Genomic DNA, 21932 nt, shown 5'->3' on the forward strand with positions numbered 1-21932 from the left:
AGGTAGGAAGTTGAGTCCAGTGGTTCCCAGCATGCCAAGGGTCACCAGATAAATTGGAGGTCATGAACTGATTAATGAGAGAGAAAATAGAAACCATTCATACCTTTGACTTTATCTTTTCCACCTTTCTCTAACATTTGCTTGTTGTGTGCAATGTTTGACCTAAATACTTTTACATTACAGCATCTGAGAACATGCATAATGTAAATGGATATATCCTCCACTGTAGGCAGACTGATTACCGCCGCTGCAGTCCCATCTGCTAACAGAGGTGTTACTTTTAGCTTTAGCGGACAATGACATCTGGAAAATATCCAGGTGCTTTTAGTCTGCCTCCTTCCTCTGCTCCCCTGCCATCTTTCCATCCATCCATCCATCCATCCATCCATCCATCCACAGACAGACTCTCAATCTTCAGAATCCGCCCAGATTCCTCGGTGTGCCATTTAGCAGGGATGTTTTTAGAGCTCCCACCTCCCAGCAAGGTTATTAGGCATGAGAAGTATGGAAGATGATTCCATATATCAGTTGCTCTTCAAAGCAAGTAACTGCAAAGGCAGCATACAAGGAACATGATCCAATGGGCAAGGGCCCTGCCAGGGAATGAATGCTGTGCCATAAAAAGGTGTTAAATGCTCCGCCTGAAGGCTACTTTGGTACCGGTACAATATTACAACACTGTTCATTTGGACGAAATGGTGCAGGCCCTACTGCATCTGATCAGAGGTGTGGTCAGAGGAACAAGACAACAAATAAAGCCCTGCAGGCAGTAATAGGGCAAAGTACGGTGGCCGACAGGGGCAGACGCCCTGCAACTTAAGAAAACACACGCAAATAGACAAAACACAAGCAAATTAAGAAAACAACTTCATTAATTTGACAACACATGTGCAGCATTCAGCAAACGCACTGCAAATACACACAACACAACCAAATAGATAAACGCGCTGCAAATAAAAAACGATGCAAAAAGAAAAACAACTTCATTAATTTGACAACACATGCGCGGCATCTATTATCTATTTGGTTGTGTTGTGATATTTGCAGTGCGTTTATGTATTTGGTTGTGTTGTGATATTTGCAGTGCGTTTGCTGAATGCTGCGCATGTGTTGTCAAATTAATGAAGTTGTTTTTCTTTTTGCATCGCTTCTTTTTTCGGGGTTTGCGTGCTTTTCTTTTTGCATCGTTTCATATTTGCAGTGTGTTTATCTATTTGGTTGTGTTGTGATATTTGCAGTGCGTTTGCTGAATGCTGCACATTTGTTGTCAAATTAATGAAGTTGTTTTCTTAATTTGCTTGTGTTTTGTCTATTTGTGTGTGTTTTCTTAAGTTGCAGGGCGCCTGCCCCTGTCGGCCACCGTAGCAAAGGTTCCTCTGTAAGGTTCATCCTCTGGTGAGCATGACTGTCAATGCGTCAGTCATTAATTTTTATATTTACATATATTTATATTTTTTAAATTGTGAATACTGTGTAAATGTGGAAGATCAGGCCAGAAATGCTATGGAAAAGTAAAGGGGTCAACAACAACAAATTTCAATTCATCCTGTTGAGACCATGAATCAGCAAATTCCATGGAAACGCAAACATTAGTTTTCTACATTCCTTGTCATGGACCAAAGTGTCAACCCTGTCCTAGAAATGAAGTTTATACACAACTAATTTGCAACAGCCAATACGTTTTGTAGGTAATGTAAAGTCACTTGGATTACATTTTCGATTACTACATGTCAATGTGAGGCAAGTGGACATATCAGTAAAATGTTGACTGACAACCAGTCCTGTAACCACACACAGGATTCAGGATGCAGCCTCCCTAAAGCAAATTTGCGTTTCTTAGGATGGTGGGGGAATGTCCCACCATACTCTGCCTTACGGTTCCTCTGATAACTAACCCTGACATTCTTACCCTAACCTTGACCATTCTTACTTCTCTTGCCTAAACCTAACCAATCCAACCAACAAAAACCAGGTACCAGTCAATCAGAGGCAGAGTAGGGCGGGTCATGCCTTGGCCATCCTAGGATACACAAATGTGCCTCCCTATGACTGTGGGGCAGTTAATAAATGTAGCGCTTCATTTATTCGGCCATGTCGGCAAACCGGACCAAGTCCAGCTGTGTGAAGCGCCTCACCCATCATCCATTGTCAAACTGCCGTTTCATCCGACGATGACAGCCTGTGATCTTGCCGCTCTGTTGGGGCGCTGCTGCTGCTGGTGCAACAACTGCAGGAGCCTGCAGCTGATCCAAAGCCCCCCCACCCCCATCATCAATAGGGCTGGGAGCTGCCAGTAATGGAGTGTGGTGTTGCCTTTTAGTGCAGCAGGGTGCAGGGCAGAGTGGCTGAGAAGGGAAGACCATCCACCAGTTTGCTTCCGGGTGGTAGACGGCTGTGCTAATGTGGTTCCCGGTTCCTGGTCCTCCACTAAAGGCTCTGACACACCAACCCGATTATCAGCCGTCGGACAGTCTGGCGAGGTCGGTGACTCGAGTCTGTTCGGTGTGTTCCATGCCGTCGTCAGTCGGAGGAGCCGTCGGCATCCATTTTGGCCAATTTGACTTGTTGAATCGGCCAGTGGGAAGTCGGACTCAATGACCAATCTGATTGGTGGAGTGCTAACCCTTGACTGGCGAGTCAGTGCTTCTTCCACGAGAAGAAGCCCGAGAGCTGACAACGCCAGGATCTTCTGATTACTAGCCATCGTATTTTCTTCCGTTCAGCGAATAATGACAACAACGATCCTTCTTGACTACTATCAACACTCTCTGATGAAAACAATGACTGACGACAGCGTGCTCTGTGTTTACTAGGTCTAGAGAGATGTTCCGTCATTTCCGGTTTTCATTTTTTGGGCGACAATACAGATTATCTGTTATGGAGACGTATTACGTCTCGCGCACGCGCAGAACGTACGCTCAAGTCGGCGTCGCTTCTGTGTGTTCCGAGGCACTTTTTTGAGAGACGGGCTGACTGATCAGCCTTTTCTGCCGACTGTCGGCCATCGGGTTGCTGTGTCAGAGCCTTTAGGTTGCAAACTCAGCAGAAACAAACTGCGGGCTGTTATCCGTAGTGATGGTGTTAGGGTGATGCCCCACCCAGCAAACAGAGAGACAAGCTGTAACAGACCTTCTGGGAACCACCACCGGCCACTTTAAATGGAGGTCGTAGGTTACCATGAGGTAACGCTGATGCAGGTGGACATCTATGGGAGTATGTGTTCCCATGTTGTGGGTGGTGAATGCAAAGATGGTGTCGGCGGTGGGCCAGTCTTCCCACTGACAAGGCAGGCTTTTATCATGGTCTCTGCAGGCGGCTGTGGCTCAAGAGGTAGAGCTGGTCCCTGCAGTCAACATGCCGAAGTGCGCTTGGGCAAGACAGTGAACCCTAAATTGCTCCCGATGCTGCGCCATCTGTGGTTGAATATCCGTGAATATTTAACTGATGAGCAGGTGGCACCTCGTATGGCCACAGTGTATGAATGTGTGTGTGAATGGTGCCTGTAGTGTGTAAAGCGCTTTGAGTAGTTGTTAGGACTAGAAAAGCGCTATATAAATGCAGTCCATGTACCATATATCTGTCAATACCGGGCCACCACACTTAACCCTGCAGTGTTGCTTCACCTTCCCAATGCCTAGCCTGTGCCATAGACAGGATACACACTCTCAGGGTGCTGGGGACGACCGTGCAGAGTCCCCGAGACACACAGACATCGGTCCAGCAGGACAAATCGTCCCTGACTTGATGGAAAGTTACCAGCTCCTCTGGGACTTCTGAGGGCCACCCCTCCTATAGGTCAAGGTGTGGACCTGGGAGAGCATGGGCCCTTTGCTGCTTTTTGTGTGTTTTATGTATAATACAATGACAACAGAAAAATAGTGAAACAACAGAAACACTTTTGAAAAGAGGATTGCATGTGTTTTATTGTTAACAATTCAAAAGTCAAAAGAAATTATTTCAATAAAAAAGGCTAGATTAAATCTAGCATCCAAGATAAAGTCTCATTACTCATATCTTACATCATATCTCACATTTCTCATAGCTCAGTAGAAGAACACTCAATTCTAGCAGCGAGGTGGATACGTCATTTGTTTCTTGCAGTGTTTGGTAAGAACTGGTGTCAGTCTTTTGTAGGGTTGGGTCAGATTGTAGAATAGAGAATAAAAGCAGAGCAGTGTTGTGACTGGCAGAGCTCCATCCACAGCACCAGATATCAGGTGAAGTCTGATCCCTGGACAGGGCACAGTCCGTTCCCTTTAGTTAAACACTACAGGGCAGAGAGGCTGTGTGTTATTTTTTCCTGTTCAAACATTTCCTTTTTTTCCAAAATAAAATAGCATTTTTCTGTATTTGATGATTCAGCTAAAAGCCTGCTCTATCAACAGAATACAGTATATAGTCTGTCAATTAATCAACACAAAGATCATTTTATTTTTATTTTTATTTCAAATCATCATGCAAAACATTTGAACTGAAAAACAAAAATAAGCGTCAGATTAAACTCACTCTGCACAGTATTAAAAAATTAAGAATTAAGTCATTTTCCTCATAAAAAGTATTATTCATCATTAAGCAGAATGTGGCCGTCGGATCGGCACACAGAAAAAGAGTCAGCAGGTTGAACGGCACCGGCACTCCAGGATCCAGCCAAGTCTCTGGGAAAGGACACCACAGCTCGGGACATCCCGCTGGAAACCCACACAGGCAAGGAGCCACGGAGGCCACCGAGCTCACCGCCCCACGCCTGCACACCGGCCAGCAGGACGCCCAGCAGATGTAGACAGGGGCGTAGCACAAACCTCTGGGCCCTGTAGAAAGGCATTTTCTATGGGCCCTTCCCCGCATCCACAGCTATTCATTCTAGCATCTTTTTGGGCCCTCTGTACTCAGTCCCCTTTTTCCCCCCAGACCGACGCCCCAGGATGTAGAGATGGAGATGGATGCAGAGATGGTCTTGTGGTCCACGTAGTCGGGATCGTAGCCATAGGCCTTAGCCATCTTTACCTTTTCCTCTGTGTTTACTCTGATCTTTACATTTGAAAACTACAGTCGGAAAACGCAAAGGTGACTGGCCCAAATGCTCTCTGGCTTTTGCAGACAGGAACTGGTTTGTTCACGAGTATAAGGTTATTGCCAAGTGAAAGCTGCAGGGGTTGCAGCCCCCCCCGTTAAGGTGCACTTTGGGCGTGCTCGGCCTGACAGAACTTTTTAAGTATGTAAGTACAGTGACAGACTCTGCTGTACAATTCAAGTATGATCACTTTACGAACAAAGCCACCCCTCCTAAACTTTCAATGTGTCCATCTCGTATATAATGACATGTTAGCTATTGTTGAACATAGCAAAAGAAGCGACTCAATCCTCATGCTCTGTAACAGTGGTGGGGTAGCATGACAACTATTGAGCCTTTCAGCAGACTAGATGTTCCTGTGCATGTGTTGTACCCTAAAAATACGATGAGTGATAGCTCCTCTTTTCCCCCTCCTTGTCCTGGATGAGAACATGTTAATTTGACTAATGAAAGAGCGCTTGGGTCATCTGGACTCACTCCAGACAGAACCACTGAGGGGGAACATCCCCCACTGAATCTCCACTCATCCTTTATTTGCACCTATTTCCTTGCAACGTCATGTTGTGTTCACAACAATATCATCCCTGGCCTTTACACTGCTTCCTCTTGGTTTCTTGTTATTTTGCTATTCAAAATATGAGCTTTCTCTACTGTTCAACACATTGCAAGTCACTCTGGATGAATGCGTCAGCTAAATGCCAAAATTGTAAATGCAAATAAAAACCGGTATCAGCACTACGACATGAACAGCATTTGATTAGGCTACTGCAGAGAGCAGCTGGGCCTTTGTGTGAGTGCTTAAGGGGGATGGGGTGTCCGAAGGGGCCCTCCATTTAGAAACATCTGTTTAAGTAAATATAACATTTAGGATTTAAAATAAGATTCCACATATGTATCTTGACATGATTCATCTATCTCCTGAAGGTGTTCTCCATACCATTCTTATTCCCCAGCTTTTAGGCAAAGCTTTTAGGTTTGTGTGTGTGTGTGTGTGTATGTGTGTGTGTGTGTGTGTGTGTGTGTGTGTGTGTGTGTGTGTGTGGGTGTGGGTGTGGGTGCGGGTGTGTGTGTGTGTGTGGGTGTGGGTGTGTGTGTGTGCAAGGCCAGGCAGATCTCAGTTGGACATCAAATAACAGGCCATCATCAATCTCTGTCCCACTCTCCAGGGACTAGGGAGTGTGTTTGTGTGTGTGTGTGTGTGTGTGTGTGTGTGTGTGTGTGTGTGTGTGTGTGTGAAAGACTGACATATGGAGAGATGCACACAGGCCTAGCCACAGCATGTCATTGAGGATATGTTATCTGGGGAAGAATGGTATGTGTGTTTGCTGCTGTTATTATTATTATTATTATGATTATCATATGTTTCCTCAGTCAGAGACACAGTGACATGTTCTTTCTGTTTGACCATCACCTGAGTGTCACCTTTCTTCTTCACTCTTTTCCTCTGGCTCGAAACCTTTTCTGTGGAGGATTCTGTTGAAGTCACCCTTATGTTTTCACTTTGACTACACTGGAGTTTTCTTTTGGGTTCAGGCTGACACGCAATAAATCTTGTATTAAGTCAGATGTAATGATAGGTTGTGTTTTAGGAGTTTTGCTCATGAGGTGGTTGTTGAAAGATTAGGACGTGTCGTGCATCAGAACATATCTATTGCAGAGGTAATATATAATAAAAGTATTATATAAAATGTATACTTATATTAGATGTATAGCCTACTTATATTAGATGCATACATTAAATAGTCTACTCTGTCATTATTGTGAACAGCAACAGTGTTTGTTTACAGCAGTGGTAGAGTTGCTCCATTGGGGCGGGGTGTGGCAGGGCTCTCTGCAAATCAGCATCGATCTTTCCCCGAGCGAGTGCTCGGGAGGCGGGACTTGCGGCCCTATTAGCTAATCAGCGTCTACCTTCCTCAGCGCTGGGAGAAGTTAGCAGTCGGCTGGCAGATTGGTTCGTAGCCACGATGGATGCAATACCATGTCTTCTGTTCGTCCTCCTGTTCGGGACAGGGATACAAGAACATACCGGTAAGAGCTTTAAGTGTGTACATCTTAAGTTGTGGCGTGTGTTTGTCGGAAGTAACGGTCCCGGGTCGGACCAGCTCCGCCGGAAAGCTCTTTGTTGAAGAATCGTGAAAAAGCACAGTGAGTGAGTGTAACTAAGATGGCGCAGGTCGGCGGCCAGCCTGCTGCTGCTGCATGTCTGAGGAATGTTTATTGTCTGAGGAATGTTTATTGTCTGGAGAGGAGGAAGCAGCTACAAGTCACTCACACCGGGCTTACCGGGTGGACTGTAGCCGGGACCAGCCTCTGGACTGCGGCTCAGCTTTGGGCCCGTCCGGAGGAACAGTCCTCTGCAGAACCTCCGCTCAACAAAAGTTGGCAGCAAGCAGCAGCATCACTAGCGTTAGGTTAACGGTAGAGGTTGGCTTTGTTGTCCAGCAGCGGCAGCGGCAGCGGCTCTACTTGTTCATATTCCGTGTGGCTACAGCTTCTCCCGGAGCTGGAGCCCGGGGCTGAGCTGCGGTCTGAGGGCTCACATCCTCCGTCTCATATCTCTCTTTCTGTTTTTCTTTCTCTCTTTTCTAGACACAGGGGCATCCTGCCCAGCGACGTTTGTGCACACTCTTTCTGAGTGAAGTGTGCGATTAAACTTCTGACTTTTCTCGAGTTAATATTCGTTGTGAGTCCGTTCCCCTGTCTGTCTAACTAACTGGTTTGTTATTGAGCTGTTAGCAGTGTTAACTGGTGGCTGTGTCATGCCCTGCTGCCTGTAACACAGTTTTCTTTCAACATGTTGTTCCCTTAAGGTTCTGTGTGTGTGTGTGTGTGTGTGTGTGTGTGTGTGTGTGTGTGTGTGTGTGTGTGTGTTGGGTGGGGGGGCACTACAGTCTCTCAGAGGGAGGACACTATCTCTTCATCCTCTCAGTCTAACAGTATACAGCTAAACTCCATTCAAGATGTGCCCATGTAATGCTGCTTTATTCGGTTTACACGTTTCTAAGGGACTTTGAGTGTGATTGCAGCGGAAGGAGACTGAAAATGTTAAAGACTGGAGACCCACTGGGCACATTAATGCTGATGGAGTCCCCTAAATAGTCATTTGGAACGGGATGCTTATGGTTCCTGATAAGCAGGATTGAATTACCTGCAAGATTTGTGAATTGGATTCGGCATTTCTAGCTCCTCTGATCAGAGAATGGCCCTGACACACCGCTGCTACCATCCATGCTTTATTCTCGTATTCATCTAGCAGCTGGGACTGCGTGCCTTGTGTTCCAGTGGTCAGCAGATTTCCTCATATTATGTACCAACAGCAGATAGTGGTTTTTCTATTGACTTACAGACTCACCGCTTCCTTTGTGTGCCATTCCTTTGTGTGGAGCGCGAAAGAGAGAGCATGCTTTTCAGTCAGCAGATCTCATCAGGACCTCCCCATGCCGAAAGCAGCGTTGTGTCCTCAGATACCCCACGGCTGCCTCAGACGCAGCTGACTGCTGCTTATTAAATTGATATGTTGGCTCGAGGACAGGCAAGAAGGGAGGGAATCCCGCTTTCTTTGTCCATCAACAGGATAGTCATGGCTGGCTCCATGCTCGGAGCTCCACCAGTTACTTCAGAAGAGAATCCAAAACGTGAGATGCAGACAATGTGAACAAAGCATCGTGCACCAGCACACAGCTCATACATGTGACATGAATACCATTTAGATTGAATATACATTCGCAGAAGCATCGATAGGAATCATTGACACCGTCAGGTCGCTGTTCAGTGTTCAGCACCACACCCCTGCAGCATCACACACACGCACACACAGCCCAGTGCTGGCAGTGGGCTGAGTTGGGAGGTGTCACTATTACTCTTAGCCTCCTCCAGCCTGATTGGCTCTGTCACCAGTGTGCCCCCCCCTCCCTTTCAGCTGCCCCCTTTTAGACCCAGGAAGTGAATGGCCACGTTTAGCTGGAGTGGCTTGTCTGAAGGATGACTGTTGTGTCAGCACTCTCAGTCAAATGCAAGCCACTGTCCAGTAGAGAAGGGGCAGATCCAATATGGCTATCTGGTGCTGATACCGCCGTCGGTGATCCGCGTACCGATCCAGGTTCCATAATCTGGTGGTGGAGAATGTCCCCCTGGCCTGTTGGGCCAGAACCTGGTCGAGGAGAGTCTGACTCTAGGGCCCCTAAATCACACATTACTCCCGGCTGTATTTTCACACTTCAACTATTCAACGTCGGACACAAACACACCTCTGGTCTCGTCTTTTATTACTGATCAAATCCATTTCTGTGCATATACAGTGGTGCTCATAAGTTTATGAACCCATGCTAAAGTTGACTAAAAAGAAGAATAAAAAAATCATCTTTTGGAAGTTGATCTTAATGCCTTTAATTAAAAAAAATGAGGAAAAATCCAGCCTTTAAGGACACCAATTTTCTTTGTGAATGAATAATGTATCATGAATAAATAAATGTTCTTCCTTAAAATACAGGGGTGTTTCCCATTTAACAATCCTATGTTAAATTCCCATAGAGGCAGGCAGATTTTTATTTTTAAAGGCCAGTTATTTCATGGATCCAGGATACTATGCATCCTGATAAAGTTCCCTTGACATTTGGAATTAAAATATGGATCCATGAAATAACTGGCCTTTAAAAATAAACATCTGCCTGCCTCTATGGGAATTTAACATAGGAGTGTACTTACTTATGCCCCCTGTATTTTAAGGAAGAAGATTTATTTATTCACGATACATTATTCATTCACAAAGAAAATTAGTGTCCTTAAAGGTTGGATTTTTCCTCATTTTTTTTAATTAAGGCATTAAGATCAATTCCCAAAAGGTGATTTTATTCCTCTTTTTAGTCAACTTTAGCATGGGTTCATAAACTTATGAGCACCACTGTAACAGCTGGCTGTATGTATTGCCTGCTCAACCTACACTTCAAATTCATTGCTTTGTACGTTTTTAATATTTTTATTTAACCAGGTTTCGGATTGGAACAGAAGAAAAGTGGATCGGTGCATCTCTCTATGCTCCAGGGTGCCCTACTGGTGTATGAGATTCCTGAAATAACTATGAATTCTCGGAGATATACCCTACAGTGTGTTCCACTTTCACATTGCATAGTATACACTGTGTAGCCTACAAAGGAAGGCGTCGCCGTGTTTTGGCACTTTGAATGCAAAAAACAGGAAATAACACAAGGCATGTGCTGAAACTGCGTCATTGGAATCCACTTCTCATTTTAATGAGGCTGTGTCTCAAAAAGCCCATCCCGTGATTTTCAAGACGTGTTAGTCCATTTGCAGAGCTGTCGGTGGAGCCGTCTCACTTGTGTCCGACCGTTTTCACAGTTTTCCTATCTCAGCAGCTCGTCTGTTGTTATTCAGAGGGTACTTGTAGGGACTGAGGGGATAGTGATCCACTTCCAGTCGAGTTTTTTTAAAACTGAAACGGGGATGCGTGGAACACCCTGCTGTGTGCGCAAGCTCTCTGCCTTTTTACCACGACTTTACAGACAGGTCTCTGCTGATTGGGTATCACCTGGGACGCAGCCAGTAAACGAGAGACACGCCCCACCGAACCAGAGAAAACAGAACGCAACGCCGTTTCACACCGTTCAGAGGGACCACGATGTTCAACACGGAAACCGTTGCGAAACGGCGCACGCCGTTTTGAGATTGAACGTGCCCCCTGGTTGAACCCCCTCAAAATGAAAGCCTTCTAATTTGTCATGTACGAGCTGCGTTCATTCTGAATTCAGATGAGTTTGCTAGAATCATCTCGCTGGTATGATCACACGCATCGACGTTTTCAAATCAAACGGATGTATTTCTAGAGAAAATGTGAAGATATGGAGATGTACATATTGTGGCGTAGCCTAACATCTTGACATTATTTATCAGCCTCATGGCCCCGCCCTGGCATCAGCTGTCTGCCTGTATGGAGATTAAAACACTGATGTACATGTTAACATAGTCATAGTGTTGATCATTACGGAGATTAGGGCTGCAGCTATGGATTAGTTAGAGTCCAGTATTCCATTGATCATTATAGGGCTGCAACTAACGATCATTTTCATAGTCGATTAATCTGTCGATTATTTTCTCGATTAGTTGTTTGATCTATAAAAATGTCAAAACATGGTGAAAAATGTGGATCAGTGTTTCCCAAAGCCTAAGAGGACGTCCTCAAATATCTTGTTTTGTCCAAAACTCAAAGATATTCAGTTTACTGTCACAGAGGAGAGAAGAAACTAGAAGATAATCACATTTAACAAGTTGGAATCAGAGAAATCTGATTTTTTTTTTAAATTAAAAAAATGACTCAAACGATTAATCGATTATCAAAATAGGTGGCGATTAATTTAATAGTTGACAACTAATCGATTCATCGATTCATCGTAGCACCTCTAGATCATTATATCTATCTGTATTATTGATTTAATCGAGTAATCGGATAAGCAATACTTATAGCTTTAATAAAGAGTAATAGTAAAGTTTAAAAAAGAGAAAACGAGACTTGTCTCTTGAAATGACCAGCTAACCCACTTTAGAACTACAGCAGGTCATGATGGGATATTTCTCAGCCGTGCTTCCTCTTTTCTGTAGGGTTCAACAGATGTCGAGATCCTGTCGTTGAGTTTTTTAGCTTGATATTTCATCCTTTCCTCTGCACCATGCCCCCCCCTCCTCCTCCTCCTCCTCCTCCCACCAGGCTGCGGGGGCCATGTTTGTGTGTGTTGTGTGTGTGTGTGTGAGCTGCTTGTGTAGCGTTGTTTCCTGGCTGTGTATGTCCGTACAGCGGAGGAATGCCAGGCATGCGGGTGACCCTGGGCGCCCGTTGTCCCGGCCCAAAGAACCAGGACTAATTTGAGTGGTTGTAGCCATGCCAGTAGCCAACGGATTGAAAAGCAGCAGGGCGTTAATGAATGCCCCCCCACTCCCCCCCCACCCTGCTCTCTGCTGCCGATTCTATTTCTGTGAGAGTTCATGTCAGACGTATTGGTAGTAAATCTCTGTTGGGTCAATCCAGAACTTCAAAAAAGTCAAAAGTCAAAAAGTACGGGCTTATCTGCTAATGTTAGCTACCGACCGTTACCTTGAAACCATCCTGCAAATAGACGGTACCGTAGGGTGATTTAACGTCACCACTAATTTTACACATAGTTTAACAACAAAACAAAACGCTGAGTGAACATTACGTTTTTTCATGTTGGTTTTGAGCGGTATGCACCCCCCACTAACCTGGAAAGCGTTTTAAAACTAACGTTAATACAGTGTGTCGGAGGAATACAGCTAGGGCTGCAGCTATCGATTATTTTAGTAATGGAGTATTCTACCGATTTTTTCATCGATTAATCGAGTAATCGGATAAGAAATACTTAGTAAGAAATACTTAGTAAACAGCTAGAGTAAATATTTATTATTGCTGTTTACTAAAAAAAAAAAAAAAAAAAAGGAAACCTGTCTTTTGTATATATACACAAAAGACAGGTTTCCAAGACCCTTGAAAAAAGTACATTTTTGGTGGCCCAAATGTTAATATTTTTCACCCCCTTCCCCTTCTTGCCTCTGGCTCTTTGCACTGGATATGCAAAAGAGCTGTTCACTAACCAGAGGGTAAATGTGACGGTACAAAGCTTACAGCAGGGCTATTCAACTACACTGTTCTGGGGGACACATTTTAAGAAGCCTAATACACAGTGAGGAGACAGAATAAAGAATGCACACATCACCGGCATGGTGACGTCATTCACGTGCATATTAAGTGGCCATGCTGGGGGGAGGAGCCGGTTTGTCTCCGGCAGCAGCTGAGTTTCCAAAGATTAGTAGCAAACTAATAAACAGTTAGACTACAAACCGACAGCTCTCGTTTTAGCTTGTTGGTAAAACATGGCTATTTGCAGAGTAGCATGCTGTAGACTAGTTGTGTAAAACAGCGCGGTGGATGAGAGCAGCAGACGTTAGTTAGCTACCTTGTGTCGGGTTCGCTCCGTGGAATGGATGAGTAGACTGGATGTTTTCTACAGAGATGATGTAGCAGCATGTTTGCAGCTTAAAATGATCCCAAACTTTCTGTCGTTTTCTCTCGCCTGTCTCTTCTCTTAGACCCTCGCTATTTTCGTCTTCCTTCATTTGTAATCTGGGCCGTCAGTCTCGGGCATAGACAGCATATAAACGGTCTTGTGTCCACAGAAGCGTCAACCTGTTGTGCGCGCTAGTAATAATCCTCGGTGCGGAAACGCAGTGAGCCGTACAACCTTAATTACATTGATTTAACGAAGCTTCGAGGCAAAGAATTTTGCTTCGAGGATTTTTTGGAATCGGAGGCAGAGGGACCGTCACCGCAGTGTTCGCTAACGTTAATATTTTAGCTTCTCGTCTCATCTGGGGTCTGATAAACAGTAAATTCATCAACTTCAGTGTCCACAATGCTATTTCCCAATAAACTGTAGCTGTCATATTTCACGGGACACGCGTGAGTGCGGATTGTTGCTTCTAATATCCTTCACTGGTCTCCATCCGGAGCAACGGGATCTGTTGGTCCATTTTATATATGTGTGTGTGTGTGTATATATATATATATATATATATATATATATATATATATATATATATATATATATATATATATATATATATATATATAAAAAAGTGTGTGTGTGTATATATGTATATGTATGTCAGTGGTTGCTCACCCTAAAGGGGAGAGAGAGCGACAGTTTGCTTGAGTTCAGTAGAGCACACGGCTCTGCAGAGTCGTGTAGTTACGACTTTATGACTTTTCATAAACAGCTGAAGGAGCAGCGATGGTGTACATAGCGGAAACCCTGTTGTGCGTCTGCCCTGTTTCTGATACCGTGGCGGCAGAAATTTTACCGTGGCGGGCCGGTAATGTCAACATAGAGGAAACACTGATGGATTTGGCCTGCATTTTAAACTCCTCTGAACCTGCCCATTATAAGTAGGTATACTTGTAGATCTGAGTTGTGGCTGTGAAGTTTCACACGTACATTTGAGTTGTGTGTGTGAACCCCCCAAACGGATAGGTGTGTAACACTCGCACATTGGAAATGATTTGTGCAAATCTTTTTAAAACACGAAACCATTTTTCACACATTTGAATCTATGCATACAAATGTCTCCACACATTGACATCTTTATTCATTTTTTTTATTTAACCTTTATTTAACCAAGTAGGCCATTGACAGGTTCTCATTTGCAACGGCGACCTGGCCAAGAAAAGCGTAGGCGTTGCAAGACAACAAATAGTTTCACATTCAGTACAGTACAAGAAGACAGAATACAATATGCTACATAAAGTGCAGAATAAGTGGGCATTACAAATTCCGGCACGTAGTGAGGTGCAAGTAAGTCGATGGATGTGCAATATACATGAACAGAGAGTCTATATCACTGCTGAGATGGTGTAAAGAGTCGATAAAAAGATAGTCTAGTGGTCTAGTTAGTGAAGTAGATCAGTTATAACGCAATGTATATGAATAGACAGTCTAGATAAATGCTGAGGTGTAGTGAAGAGTCAAAATACAGTTAGTGCAAGATGTGGTCTATTAAGTGATGTAGATCAGTAATAACACAGTAATGCGTGATAATCTAGTGATACATGCTACAATATGGGTGCTCTTAGTGTGTGTGTGTGTACGGACTGGAGCAGCCGAGTAGACAGTCAGCCGGTTCAGTCTGAGCGGTGACTCAGCTCCTTCAAACAGCTCTGCCCTCTCTGGATCCATTAACTCCGGTGTCTCATCCCCTGGCCCTACTGCTCTCTGTCTGTCTGGTTGTGTGTGTGTGTCAGTTTGTGCAGTGCAAGGTATTACTAATTATTTTAATAGTTTGTAGGCATGGGTTTGGGAGGAGAGCGGGACGCCGCAGTTCCCAGGAACCCTTATTATTCACCCCAAATTATCTCTGTGTCTTTGCTGGAACTGAGATAAAAATCTGATCCAACTGAATCATTGCGTTTCGGTGTCCCGGTCTCACTCATACGGAGTTAAAAAAGACAACCCAACAATTGCAACACCCTCGTGCGTGCGTGCGTGCGTGCGTGCGTGCGTGTGCAGCTGTCTAACCTTTAGATCAAGCTGCTGCATATTTATCAGCCAGATGCACTGCCTCCCCTCCCATTCTCAGTCTGTAGGAACAAAACGCTGCCCTCCGTTTTTAGTTCATCTTTTGTGATAAAACTGCTTTTGTCCAAGTGTTCTGCAAATGATGCAACTCTGTGCTACAACCAGCTTTTCCGCTTTTCATTTTTACCAGTATTATTATTAAGAGATTCAATGCACACACACACACATCACACACACACACACACACACACACACACACACACACACACAGGGGAGGATACAAATCGGTCTGTGTCTTGCCTTAGTGACACCGTCAGGTTGATGCAGGTTGTGGCCAGTCAGGCTCTCAGGCTACCTCTGCACTCCCCGAGCTGGTTTCCTGCCCAAAATGGGCATTTGATGTGATGTTTGCCCAGAGTCAAGGCCAGTGTGCTGTATCTGTTGCATTTTACAGCCGGCGCTGAGCTTTGGCTCCAGCTCCAGCCTGCAAGGACATACGGTGGAGCCGGCGGATAGCAGCCTTTCTGCTGGGGGGGTGGGGTGGGGGAGAGGTCATCTGGGTCTGTGTGCCCAACACTTACACAGCGCACATCTGGTGTGGACAAAGGGCCGTCCATAATGGAGGTGGCGGGGGTGGGGCAGATGGGCGGGCGGGGCCCTGACCTATGGAAATGACCGTGGGAGCCGAATGAGGAGGAATCAACTCCCATGAAAAGATGTGAGGATGGGAGTGGGGGGCAGGGCAGCCTGGGCGCTAACATGGCAGCCCATTGGTGTGTGTGTGTGTGTGTGTGTGTGTGTGTGTGTGTGTGTGTGTGTGTGTGTGTGTGTGTGTGTGTGTGTGTGTGTGTGTTGCTATATTTAATTCAGTTTATTTATAGTATCAAATCATAACAAGCGTTATCTCGAGACACTTTACAGATAGAGTAGGTCTAGACCACACACTTTACAGAGACACAACAATTTCCCACGAGCAAACGTGGTGCGACAGTGGCGAGGAAAAACTTCCAGTTTTTAGGCAGAAACCTCAGGCCCAGGCTCTTGGTGGGCGGCATCTGTTGCTGCCGGTTTGGACACAGACACTCATACAGATATAGAGAAATATGATTCATAATCATTATAGCATTTGGAGTGATGAACCGTGGCAGTTATAGTAAACAATAAAGATAGTGGAACTAGGACTAGAAATAATAGTTGTAGCAGTTTAGGGCGTAGTAGGGCGTATATGTGCTTTCTTTTTGACCGTTACCAAAATTCATGTGTCGAACATAAGATATAGTAAACTCACCATCCATGAGTCACTGTTCGGGTCATTTACGCCTCACAGATTTCAGTTAAAATGGCTTGTGCAGAAAACAACTTTTAAATAAAGTTAAAGGAGAATTCCGGTGGATTCCAACACGTAGCTCTGTTGTTTGTAAATTTGGAGTGCTGTCAGTAGCGAGAAAAACGAAAACAATGGGTGTTGCCTACACTGTGTTATCCTCCTGCTAGTGTTAGCACCCAGGAGGCTGAAACAGGGCAAGTTTTAAACGTGCTTTTAGCCTCTTAACATGTTCAAGATGTCATTACAAGTGCCTACCCATGTGAAGGGATTCCTTCACAGTGAACACAGTGAATCTGACTGCAGTAGATGTGAAAGAATTGCATAAAAAAGAGCTAATTCAGCTCTGTTTAGTGCCGGTGTTGATACTGCAAGACGAGTGCTTAGGGACCGTCTACAAACTACAACACAAGAGATACAAAAATAGGCATATGCTTATTTTTAAAAAGTAAGTGCTGTAGTACAGCTAGCAGGAGACAAGTTATAATTGAGGTAAGTTTGGAGACACTACCTTATTTAATCATTAAATTAATAAATATTTTTGTATCTCTTTTCGGTGTTGTAGTTTGTAGACGGTCCCGAAGCACTCGACTTGCTGTCTCAACACCGGAAGTAAACAGAGCTGAATTAGCACAACTTTTATGCATTTCTTTCACATCTACTGCAGTCAGATTCACTGTGTTCACTCAGAAGGAATCCCTTCACGTGGGTAGGCACTTGTAATGACATTTTGAACATGTTAAGAGGCTAAAAGCACGTTTAAAACTTGCCCTGTTTAAGCCTGTTGGGTGGTAACGCTAGCAGGAGGATAACACGGTGTAGGCAACACCGATTTGTTTTCGTTTTTCTCGCTACTGACAGTACTCTAAATTTACAAACAACAGAGCTATGTGTTGAACTCGACCGGAATTCTCCTTTTTAATGAGGGGGGGAAAGCCTCGCGCCGTAGTGCAACCGCAGTCTGCACAGACAAAGTGCAGCTGTCAGCCAGTCTCTGTCTGCTGTACGAGAGCTTTACAGATGTACTGTGACCCGACAACGATGGAAAAAGTGGAGAATAAAGCGCCGACTGTGCGCTAGCACTGTGCAACACGTGTGGCTAATGCTGGCTGCAATTCTTCCAATATGACGTACCAAAAAGTTAGTTAAGCATGGGGACCCGCTCATTTTTCCCGGGACCCACTTAAATGACCACCTGTGGGTCCCGGTACTCACTACCTGAAAACCATCAACATCAATGCACTTATACAAATACTTAAAATACGTATGTACATTAGATGTTTATGTCTATATGTAATGCAGCCTTGTGCTAATTCTGTGTCCACCTCACAGACACAGCTCGGGCCGCTGGTTCACACAGAAACAGGTGAAGCTGTGTGTCGTGTTTTTCATCAGAAATGCTGCCTTCTGGTTAAAAAAAAACAAAAAACAACAACCTCACATCCTCCCTGGAGGTTTCAGGATGTACATGATTTTATTCTTGTCAAATGCAGTGAAAGCCTCGGGTGGTGTGCTCTGTTTTTAGAAAAGCACCACGTAGATTAGTATTATTAGAGGAAACATCAAGTGGCAGAAACAAACTGAAGTGGAGTCATTAAAGTTGAGATAAAACCAATAACGATAGTGTTTCTAAGCTTAATGCCATACAGGAGAGTGGTTGCCGTAGTCCGGGTTCATACGTTTTGAAAAAACCTGGAAAAGTTATGGAATTTGAAAAATGCAAATTCCAGGCCTGGAAAGGTTTTGGAAAAATAAAAAAACCCAGAAGGTTTTGGAAAAGTCATGGAATTTCTTTTAACACAGCATAAAAATATGTGATTAATTTAAAAAAAATCATTTAATAAAAAATGTATTTCACGTCATGTTAACCTCAACGTTCTTTTCGGGGAACGATATTATGAATCCCACTATGAACCACATAAATTGTCATTCATTTTATTGTATACCTCTGAGGGTAAACTTTAACACAGATTTTTATTCTTATTGTATAATGTCGACTGACATTTTCAGGAATACATAGTCATGGAAATTTGCCGAAAAGTATTGGTTAAAATGCGTATGAACCCTGCGTAGTGATAAAAGTAATGCATGGCTGGGTGGAGACACAGAGAGAGAGGTGAAGTGACTTGGTGGAGCACTCTTCCCTCCTTTTGTTAAAGACGGAATCATGTTTATGTCTTTGGGATGTCCATCAGAGGTACAGTCCACTGTCTGAATACTCGCTGTCCAAAATTTGGTCCGACCAAAAGAGGTAGAAGAGGTTTTTTTCGATAGCTAAACGACAGTGGGCACAACTCTTAACTACAGTCTGCACTACCAACAGTCACCTGAATTAAACCGTTCACATCACCTGCAAAACTCATTCACAGCAACACAGCTCTTCACACACACGTCTCAGAACAGGCTCAGAGCAGCCAGACACTCAGAACAATCCTCACTGAGACAACACACACACTGTCACTCAGAACACACTGAGAGGAAAACCACTCCGACACAAGACAGAACATAGCAACTTTTCATCTTTACAGTAGGGCTGCAACAACGAATCGATAAAATCGATAAAATTCGATTATTAAAAAAGTTGGCAACGAATTTCATTATCGATTCGTTGTGTCTCATGACACGCCACTCAGTCGCGGACATAAAAGCAACTGAGTTGAGTGCCGTGCAGAAGAAAAGAAATAAGAGCAGAGCGGGGGTAGAGGAAATACGGAGAGAGACCTGTAACACGAAACACACGGCGGAGGCAGAGAAATCAGTATGACCTAAGTCACCCAAGGTGTGGGAGCATTTCACACTAAATCAATCGAAAACGTGTTAATTGCAAGATAAGCAAAAGCGACACGGCATGGCACGGGCGCACCACGGTGATGATTCAGCACCTAAAACGTAAACATGTTGGAGTCCTTGATGAGGAGGAAGGGAGTTCAACAGCAGGGTACAGAATCCTACTTTTGTTCCGTTTTGATGTGAAGAACGTAACGCCCCTCCAGTAGCTCTTCTGGTGCTGGTGTGGTGTTTACTCGTTATCCAGCTTGACAAGCATGACAAGCTAGCGTTAGCTCGTTAATAACTGTAGTAAAGCAGGCAGGACTAAAGACACGTTTTTATTCACTCGCCTTTTTTGGCCCATTCATTTTTCAATCTATTGTCATGTATATATTCTGTGCTTTGTCCCATATCAGTTATTGTTGACAAATACATTTGTGTGTGTTGTACTTTTTAATTTAATTTTAAGTTATTTTATAGCACTTGGGCATCTTAAGCTGTGTTTAAATGTGGTGTACAAATGAACTTAACTTGCACTTACTACAATGATGGTAATAATTTAATGAATAAGCTTCAAATGAACGTGTGTGTGTGACAGCGGTGTGTTAGCATTTGAACAAAGTGCTGTAGATCCACAGTGTTGTGCACGTTGTGGTTAAAGCCATGGCATGGCAGACTGTAGTTAGAGTTTTGCACATGTGACTCCAGTTGTGCCCACTGTCGTTTAGCAAAAAAACTGTAACCGTGGTCCCGGTTGTTTGTAGTGTGGAAGTCTCCTCCTGTGCATCACATTCTTTTATTTTGAAAGGGCGGCTGCATCAATGGGCAGATTTGAGTCGTTTTTCTGTAATTGGCTTTGTGTACAGTACAGCTGACAGGACATAAACATGGTTGAAAACATATTCATTATGTGTCACGTGCGATGCCAGTCGTTGGGCGTCAGTCACCTGCTAGCTGTGCTCAGGTTTACCAGCATACTGTCTGAATCCCCCCCCCCTCCCCCCTGATGGATAACGCAGATAGTAGATGCAGGTCTGACAGACATGCCCGTACTGTGTGCCTGGCAGCAGAATGGACTGGTAGTAGGGAGGCTTCTGCTCCATTGACAGACCGTTTCAGATGATTCACCCTGCAGAGGAAGGAAAAGTCTACCAGTTGAGTCAGAAATGGCTGAAATCTGCAGACTGTAGAAAACTCTGCAGGGTATAATTATAATAATATAATAACAGCAGCTCCATCTGTAGTTAAGTCTACTTATCGTGATTATTTTTGGTTCATATGTTTCCAGACCTATTGATGGGTTATTTAATTGGCCAATCAGGCACAGGTCTGGGACCTCTAATGCACATACTTTTTTTTTCACTAAAAATGTCAACAAAAACAAAATTACATTTTGCATTACTGTACAAATCGTTAGTGTTATTTTTCAGCTACTTGGGATATTCCGCACTCGTTTTACAACATAAAGATAAACCTCTTACCACAGGTTGAAGTTCCAAACCTTTAACAATAAAGTTGGTGACTTTCCTGTGGCACAAAGGAAGTCGTCCTGCTTTTCCTTTTTTCTGCCAGATCTTAATGCATTTTCTTAGAGTCATACGCTAAAGCTAACATTACATGGGTCCAGGTGTAAGTCCCAGCACAGTTCAAACTAAACGCTACCTGCTTCTTCACTAATCTGTGATGAGGGGGAATCTGGTGGTGGACATTATCAGGGAGCCTCTGTGATGTCTTTTTGCATCTCACGCTATTAGAATCGCGCCTGATAAAATGGAGACACGCCTTTGATCTCTCCTTAGACATTTTACACATGTGGGGCATCTCTCAACAGACAGCAATACATCACCGTCATCGAGGTCGACCTTGTGTTTTTCCTGCTTGCCTATATGACGTGTAACGCCACACAGCCAATCAGCAGCGGGATTAGATCAGGCACAAGCATGCTGCGGCACCTGATGAGACTTCAGGCTGATGAGATTTGCTTCTTAGGTATCGGACTTTGGTACCCAGTGATGAGGCGTTTTTTTTAATAGCAGGTAGTCCAGACATAAATCAGCGTTTTGCCATACCCAGCCCTACTTCTACAGGGGGACTCCAGGGAGTAGAAAGTAGGTGCACAGGTACAATTCATTCTGATCCCAGGCTGATAGTCCAACCGTAAGTGCTTCACTGAAATGAAAGGAAAAATCCTCTCGCTTCACCATGGTTACAGTTGGACGAGGAGGTGCACTCTGTGCTCCTATTGGTCAGCGTCTGAGAACATGTTGCAATTTGTTCTGAGCCAACGCAGCATTTATAACCTCCACTCTTTCTGTTGGCTCGGACTCCGATGAACTCTGTGCATGAAGGGACAGTGCTTCCATATGATGACGGAAACGTTGGAGACAAATTATGCCAAATCCCAGTGATGGAGCCGGGATTGGCCCTGTGTTTGTCTCTGCAGCATTCACATCCTCTCTCTCTGTGTGTGTGTGTGCGTGTGTGTGTGTGTGTGTGTGTTACTATATTTGTGGGGTCCAAAAACCGGGGAATACAGTATACTTGTGGGGTCTGCACAGCTTTGTGGGGCCCAAAATGCTGGACCCCACAAGGTTAAAGGGCTGTTTGAGGGTTAGGATTAGGGTTAGAATTAGGTTATAGTAAGGGTTAAGATTAGGCATTTAGTGGTGAT

At 44.3% G+C, this 21932-nt stretch overlaps 1 protein-coding gene across 2 annotated transcripts in view; it reads left to right on the plus strand.

The window, feature by feature from the left end:
• Positions 1-6985: 6985 nt before the first annotated feature.
• tgfbr1b (transforming growth factor, beta receptor 1 b) overlaps positions 6986-21932 on the plus strand; it is a 53008-nt gene continuing 38061 nt past the window's right edge. For both annotated transcript variants that reach the window (XM_035998113.1, XM_031320452.2), the window contains exon 1: positions 6986-7102. In XM_035998113.1, the coding sequence (XP_035854006.1) occupies positions 7039-7102 (64 nt within the window). In that variant the 5' untranslated portion in view covers positions 6986-7038. The remainder of the gene's footprint in view (positions 7103-21932) is intronic.

This window comes from Sander lucioperca, chromosome 23 (genome assembly GCF_008315115.2).
Source record: "Sander lucioperca isolate FBNREF2018 chromosome 23, SLUC_FBN_1.2, whole genome shotgun sequence".
In the NCBI taxonomy this organism is placed as follows: Eukaryota; Metazoa; Chordata; class Actinopteri; order Perciformes; family Percidae; genus Sander; species Sander lucioperca.